At 39.9% G+C, this 8,175-nt stretch overlaps 1 protein-coding gene across 1 annotated transcript in view; it reads left to right on the top strand.

The window, feature by feature from the left end:
• Positions 1 to 5,764: 5,764 nt before the first annotated feature.
• Positions 5,765 to 8,175, top strand: part of LOC143018770 (sodium-coupled monocarboxylate transporter 1-like) — a 51,440-nt gene continuing 49,029 nt past the window's right edge. Inside the window, exons 1-2 of the mRNA XM_076174351.1 lie at positions 5,765 to 5,849; positions 8,026 to 8,148. Of these exons, the coding sequence (XP_076030466.1) occupies positions 5,765 to 5,849; positions 8,026 to 8,148 (208 nt within the window). The remainder of the gene's footprint in view (positions 5,850 to 8,025; positions 8,149 to 8,175) is intronic.

Here is an 8,175-nt window from a genome sequence, read left to right as displayed (position 1 = left end):
AAGAATAAGTGATGCTGCAAGTTCAGTTGATCATGAAATATTATTGTGAAGAATTTCATAAACCAAGAATTCACAAAAACTGTTTAAACATAACTTTGAATATGAACTAACACCACATGTCATGTTACTCTTTGATGAATAAAAATGCGTAAAACCAAGAAATCCATCCTGTATGAAATATTTTCACCACTTAGTGAAAGAGGAATTAATGGGAAATATAGTTTATGATAATGATGATGAATTTCTTATTCATCGAGTTGTTTGGCATCAAGGAGAGATCTTTTCATCAATACTGAACAGGTATGCTGAATATGTAAATAATCACTACAAGGAAAATGTTATTGTCTTTGAGGGTATCCAGAAAATTTCTTGCTTTAAGAGTCACTCTCTAAGAAAGATTCCCATACAAATGAAACATTTCCCTGATGAAGACATTTGTTTCACAAAGTAGCAATTAATGACTCTTTAACTGCCCTTATCCATACGCCCTTAAACAAAATTAAAAACTACAACTAAAGTAAGAGTTCAAACATTCTTCAATAAAGCATACAAAATAATCTTCTGTCATATTACGTAACTGCCGATACGCGGAATACGCGGAACGTCAAAACCGCGCACATCAATAGAAATATATATATATACATATATATATATATATATATATATACACACACACACACACACACACACACACACACACACACACACACACACACACACACACACACACACACACACACACACACACACACACACACACACACACACACACACACACACACACACACACACACACACACACACACACACACACATTACGTAACTGCGGATACGCGGAATACGCGGAACGTCAAAACCGCGCACATCAATAGAAATATATATATACATATATATATATACATACACACACACACACACACACACACACACACACACACACACACACACACACACACACACACACACACACACACACACACACACACACACACACACGCGCGCGCGCGCGCGCGCGCAAACACACACACACACACACACACACACACACACACACACACACACACACACACACACACACACACACACACACACACACACACACACACACACACACACACACACACACACACACACACACACATATACATATATATATATATATATATATATAGTGTATATATATATATATATATATACACACACACATATGTATAGTATATATATATATATATATATATGTATATATATATATAATTTAATGTAGATTATTTTATGTATTGACACATTTTCCTCTAAAGTGAGTCCTAAGACAATTACAAAAATTACAAATTACAGAAATTACAAATCCGGGGCGATAGAGGGGTGCAAAATTCATATTACAAAGACAATAAAGCATATTGCAGGTTTTCACAATTCATCTCCTTATTCATTCTTTTTGAACCTCTGCTGAGTGGCCTATTTGTAGTTAGTTCTACGCGGAGAAATGGCTTCCCTCCGCAGGGCGGGGAAGATGTCTTCGTAGACTCAATCTCTCTCTGGAGAAACAGAGAGGTTATGGCGAGGTTGGTTATGGTAACAGTAATTTGTTTTTGGTAATAGCACTACCACAAATGTGTCTGCACCTAGCAACGCATTTCTTCATTTATGGGCGTATATAGATCTGTTATATAGTCGTTATCTAATCATTACATATGTGTTTTAAAGTTCGCCAACGTCGCTTTGTTGGCCTCAGTCTCAGGCGGGAAGTAGAACAGGTATGACTGATACAGTTGTTAACTGGTGACCTCCACATAAAGATAGAAGTAGAAGAGAAATAGTAGTAGATCCTAGACTAAAAGCCTTGGAACAATAGATTTCGTTGTGCATATATTAAGTTTGTTATTGTGACTTTTACAAAAACCAGAAGCGCATGTCTAGGAGCCCAGCCACAATGGACAAGTCGAATATTAGGTGGACTTAAAACTAGGTATGATAGTTCGTAGACGGGATATCCTGTATGTTACGAATAGGTAAATGTAATCAAGTATATGCAATGAAGTAAACACACACACACACACACACACACACACACACACACACACACACACACACACACACACACACACACACACACACACACACACACACACACACACACACACACACACACACACACACACACACACACACACACACACACACACACACACACACACACACACACACACACGCTAGTGGCGCATTGGAGGAGTTCCTGGCTGTCACTACGGCGGTCCGGGTTCGAATCCCGCCGAGGGCTGAAATAATTTCAGTATCACTGCGCTGCAAGTCGTTACACCAACTCTCGTGGGCAGGGAGTTGGGTGTGTGTGCGTGTAAGGTCGTCACAGCATTATCCATAGATCGGTCATATAATTATGTGCTCTATCTCTCTTTCGTGAGGGAAATAGCTGTCGATCGCGAGTCCAACACGTGAACCAAGACCATAGTGAATCACACACACACACACACACACACACACACACACACACACACACACACACACACACACACACACACACACACACACACACACACACACACACACACACACACACACACACACACACACACACACACACACACACACACACACACACACACACACACACACACACACACACACATACACACGGCTCGACGGCGCAGTGGTGGCGTTCGGAACTGCTAACTCAGCGGTCCTAATTCGATTCCCGCCCAGGGCTGAAATAATTTCAGTTTCGCTGCGCTGCAAGCCGTTACTCCAACTCTCGTGGACTGAGAGCTTTGTGTGTGTGTGTGTATTTTACCTAGTTGTATTATACGGGAAGGGAGCTATGCTCGTGTTGACCCGTCTTTGTATCTCTCAGCATCAAGTTTTTTCTTAAAATCTTGAATAGTGTTTGCACACACTGTTTCTTTGTCTAATTTGTTCCAAGTGTCTTTCACTCTGTGTGGGGAGCTATTTTTTTCAGGTCTCTTCTGTGATTATCTTTTTTTTTTAGTTTTTTTCGTGTCCTCTTGTTTTTCCATTGTCCCATTTCAATAAATCATTCTTATCTAAGATTTCCATTCCTTTCATAATTCTATAGATAGTTAGTAGGTCTCCTCTTTCCCTTCTTTGTTCCAGAGTTGGTAATTCTAATTTGGACAGTCTTTGTTTATATGTCATTTTGGAAAGAGTTGGTGCCAGTTTTGTTGTTGCTCTTTGTATTATTTCTATTTTTTTTATATTCTTTTTGGTACTGGGTGTCCATAGTGTTGCAGCGTACTCGAGTTTTGGTCTTATTGGCGTAGTTGAAAATTTTCATCATTTCCTCGTCCAAATACGCTAATACCACTTTTATTGACCTCAATAAATTGTAGGTTTCTCCGACTATTTTACTGACATGCTTATCCGGTGTCAAGTCTTTGCTGATCATCACTTCAAGGTCTTTTTCCGAGTTTACTTTTAAGACCTCTTCTTCACCAATTTTATAATCTCTCGATATTCTGTTTTCAGTTTTTCCAAATTCCATTATACTACATTTCTTGATATTGAATTTCACTTCCCACTTTTGAGTCCATTTCCAGATCTTGTCCAAGTCTTGTTGTAATGAGTTGTAATCCTCCTCAGTTTTTACTTTCTTTAGTATTTTTGCGTCGTCTGCAAAGAAATTCATATGTGTGTGTGTGTGTGTGTGTGTGTGTGTGTGTGTGTGTGTGTGTGTGTGAGGTCACAGCATTATCCATAGATCGGTCATGCATGAGCTCTGAGCTCTCATCCGGGATGGTAGTAGCTCTCAATCATGAGTCCAACACGTGATCCAAGACCATGATGAATTACACACACACACACACACACACACACACACACACACACACACACACACACACACACACACACACACACACACACACACACACACACACACACACACACACACACACACACATACACACACACACACACACACACACACACACACACACACACACACACACACACACACACACACACACACACACACACACACACACACACGCACACACACACACACACACACACACACACACGCACACACACACACACACACACACACACACACACACACACACACACACACACACACACACACACACACACACACACACACACACACACACACACACACACGACTGTGTGGCGTGGTTGGTAGTCTCCGACTGTCACTACGGAGGTCCGGGTTCGAATCCTGCCCATGGGTGAAATAATTTCAGTATCGCTGCGCTTCGAGTCGTTACTCCAACTCTCGTGGGTGGGGAACTGAGGGTGTGTGTGCGTGTAAGGTCATAACATTACCCGTAGATCGGTCATACGAGCTCTGAGCTCTCTTCCGGGAGGGAAATAGCTGTTGATCACGAGTCCAACACGTGATCCAAAGACCAAGGTGAACACACACACACACACACACACACACACACACACACACACACACACACACACACACACACACACACACACACACACACACACACACACACACACACACACACACACACACACACACACACACATACACACACACACACACACAGACACACACATACACACAGGAGAAAGAAATTTGAAGACAATAATTACTTTATTTTCGTGTATCACACCCTTTTACTCTCTTTAAGTTTCTTTCTCCTGGAGTAAATTTTCATATATTTTCCCAAGCGTTATTCCCGTTACTACTGGGTATAATAATTAAATTCAACTGGGAGAAACCGCACATGTTTGAAAAATTAATCATTTAACTCTTTTTTTAACAAATTCATCACGTACAATCGCCTGTTTGGAAATCCTTATAGCAAAGGATTTCTTTGCTCTTTCACTAAGTTATTTTTTATATGTTTTGTTTTAATTGTCACCAGGCGATTTTATTCAACTAATGGGCGTGAATTTATGAAAATTAACCGCTTGGTAGCTCATATTCCCTTTGAAGGTTTTATTTTGACGAGCGACGATTGATTTTTTTAGGTTGTGATATTTTATTTTTTATCTAAATCATCTAGTGTGGTTTTGGGCTCTCTCCTATTCTGAGTAATTCGTCTATTTCACTTCCCTGACAAATAGTTTGACCTAAGACGTTTATGTGTATTGAGGTAATTACTATGAAATAATGACAGATGTAGAACAAGGAGATATTATGTAATAATCTGCTTATTCCTTTTGTAGGTCGAGACCAAAGGAGGTAAACTACTCCAAGTGAGGACAAGACCTCCAGACAGGACGGCCAACGTCACCAAACTAAATCAACTGGACACCCTCGATCTCAAAGAAGAAGAAAAAGAAAAAGAAGGAGAAGGAGAAGAAGAAGAAAAACAAGAATAAGAAGAATAAGAGGATTTTGAGCAGTCTTCCGGAGCGGTGAAGATTTGGGGAGAAGCGTCTCACAAGTAAAAACAGTTCTGTTCTTCAGAACCTTCGTCATAGATGAGGGAGTTTCTAAGAGTAACTTGGATCACACAGACAACCATGTTTTATGCGCGAGTTAAGAGTAGTAGCATGTTTGAGGAAATCGTGAACATAAAGTAAACAAGAGGATTCTTTTGAAAAGTCCTAGCACTAGCAAATTGCCCCCGATACTACATTTAGCTCTACAGAATCCAACCGCAAACTATAAAATAAAAACGAATTACATAAGTAACAGAAGTGACACCTGTGAAAAAGATAAACAGGAAATATTAGAGAAAAGGAAAGAAAGAAAGAAGAAAAAGAAAGAACACACAATACTGAACTGTTAATAAAGGAATAAGACATCATGTCGGCAGAGTCTTCCAAGGCGACTTTTACGGTTTTCGACTATGTCGTCTTCTCGACCTCACTCATCGTTTCTTTGGGCATCGGTACGTGAAATTTAGGTGTCTGATACCCTATCCAGTTAAACTTGATTAAATTGATAATAATTACATGTGTAGAACAGCTGTTTTGTAGGTCTCAAATTTCATTAATCTTTATTCGTTCCTTATTCTTTTTATCAATGTGTGGACCTTCATATTGATATACGCACTTCATAGTTAAATATAAACTTATACTAATTTGGTTTTCTAGTGAATGAGTTTCAGTCGACTACACACACACACACACACACACACACACACACACACACACACACACACACACACACACACACACACACACACACACACACACACACACACACACACACACACACACACACACACACACACACACACACACACACACACACACACACACACACACACACACACACACACACACACACACACACACACACACACACACACACACACGACTCGTGGCACAATGGTAGAGTTTCTGGCTGCCACTACGGCGGTCCGGGTTTGAATTCCGCCTAGGGCTGAAATACTTTCACTATCACTGCGCTGCGGGTCGTTCCTCCAACTCTCGTGGGCAGGGAGTTGGGTGTGCGTGTGCGTGTAAGGTCGTCACAGCATTATCCATAGATCAGTCATATATGAGCGTTGAACTCTCATCCGGGATGGGGCAAATGTCCATAAGTCATTGAATGTCAATGAAGGACCAAATGTTGATATAGAACAAAATTATAATATAAGGCATGATGAAACTCAAAACGTGACAAAAAGAAATAATCACGAGTTTCTTATTACTATGTACTTTAATGCTCGTAGTATTAGGAACAAAGTCCAAGAAATAGAGGCGTATGTAAAAAATCGAAAATCTCGATATGATAGGAATAACCGAGGCATAGTTAAATGGTGGAGAGTTTTAAGCTGAATTTAATAATGCGGAATTTAAACACTTTCATCAGGATAGAAACCACAAGAAAGGTGGGGGTGTTCTGTTGTACGTTAAAAGCAATGTTCATGCCTGTGTTTTAGAGAAAGTGAAACAGGATGCATATGATAGTTTGTGGGTAGAATTAACCCAAACAAATGGGCAAAAAAATGAATGAAGGTGTAATATATAGGCCAAAGACATTATCATTAGCAGACGATAAACTGTTGTTTCAAGAACTGTCTAGTTTCTGCAACCGGGACTTATTGATATTGGGTGATTTCAAATTTACTGACATTGATTGGGTGACCCTTGAACATGGCCATATAGGTAGTCGCTTGATAGATTCTCTCGGCGACAATTACTTAGTTCAGCATATAAAAGAGCCCACAAGACATGGAAACTTATTCGATCTATTGATCACTAGCCGCGAAAGCATGATAACAGATGTAGAAGTTGGTAAGAATATTGCAAGTAGCGAACACAACTTAGATTTAAGCTGCTAAATTTTTTAGAATAGATACTTGTGTTTCTAAAATACCCGATTTCAGTAAAGCTCAGTTCACAGGACTACGTCAGGAGATTCAGCTTACAGATTGGGAGGCAAAATTAAACGAAAGACCCATAGATCAGATGAGGGAAATGTTTCAAAATACGCTTACTAAGATGATTCATACTTAGACCCCGTTCAAGGACAGACGGCCCCAAATCAGGCTCTTTCAAAATGGCTTGACAAAGAAGCTGAAAAAAAATGTCTCCTATGGGCAAGCTCCGCCTTTATAATTCTTTATAAATAGCTGTCGATCACGAATCCAACACGTGATCCAAGACCATGGTGAATCACACATACAAGTACAGAGACACACGCACACACAGAGGATATACATACAACCTAATACCCTAGTTCTTTTTGTTTTATTTGCAGATATTCAGATTTCAGTAGTTATTCAGGATCAGTCTCGAGTTCATACTTGTTTGTTTTGATTAACCGGTTTTAGGAAAAAAAAAAAAAACTGGAGTTGATGTTACTGGTATAAATGATCTAGATTAATTGCTATAACATATACATTACCCTATTCTGTCCCCGGACCTCCATTCAATTGACTGAAATCATGTATAATCACCAAGGATCACTGGTATTAATCATGTATTGTATGTGTGACAACACTTCAGAAGAAACTCATGTATTGACTTACTGTATCTTAACTACCTCATACCAAAACATGACTATCATTATATCTCGTGTTCCTGTACTAATTACCTTCCCTGTATTCCACACAGGTGTATACCAGGGTATCCGGGGAAGAGGTAAGGACGCGAACGAGTACCTGATGGCCAAAATGTCTCCGGTACCGGTGATTCTATCCCTCATCGTCGGCGTCATCTCCGCTATCTCCATCTTAGGTTAGTAGCAATATATGTATGTGAATG

Source organism: Oratosquilla oratoria, chromosome 35 (assembly GCF_046742065.1).
Source record: "Oratosquilla oratoria isolate Oo_2021 chromosome 35, ASM4674206v1, whole genome shotgun sequence".
NCBI classification, from domain to species: Eukaryota; Metazoa; Arthropoda; class Malacostraca; order Stomatopoda; family Squillidae; genus Oratosquilla; species Oratosquilla oratoria.
This window is presented reverse-complemented; position numbering and strand designations above follow the sequence as displayed.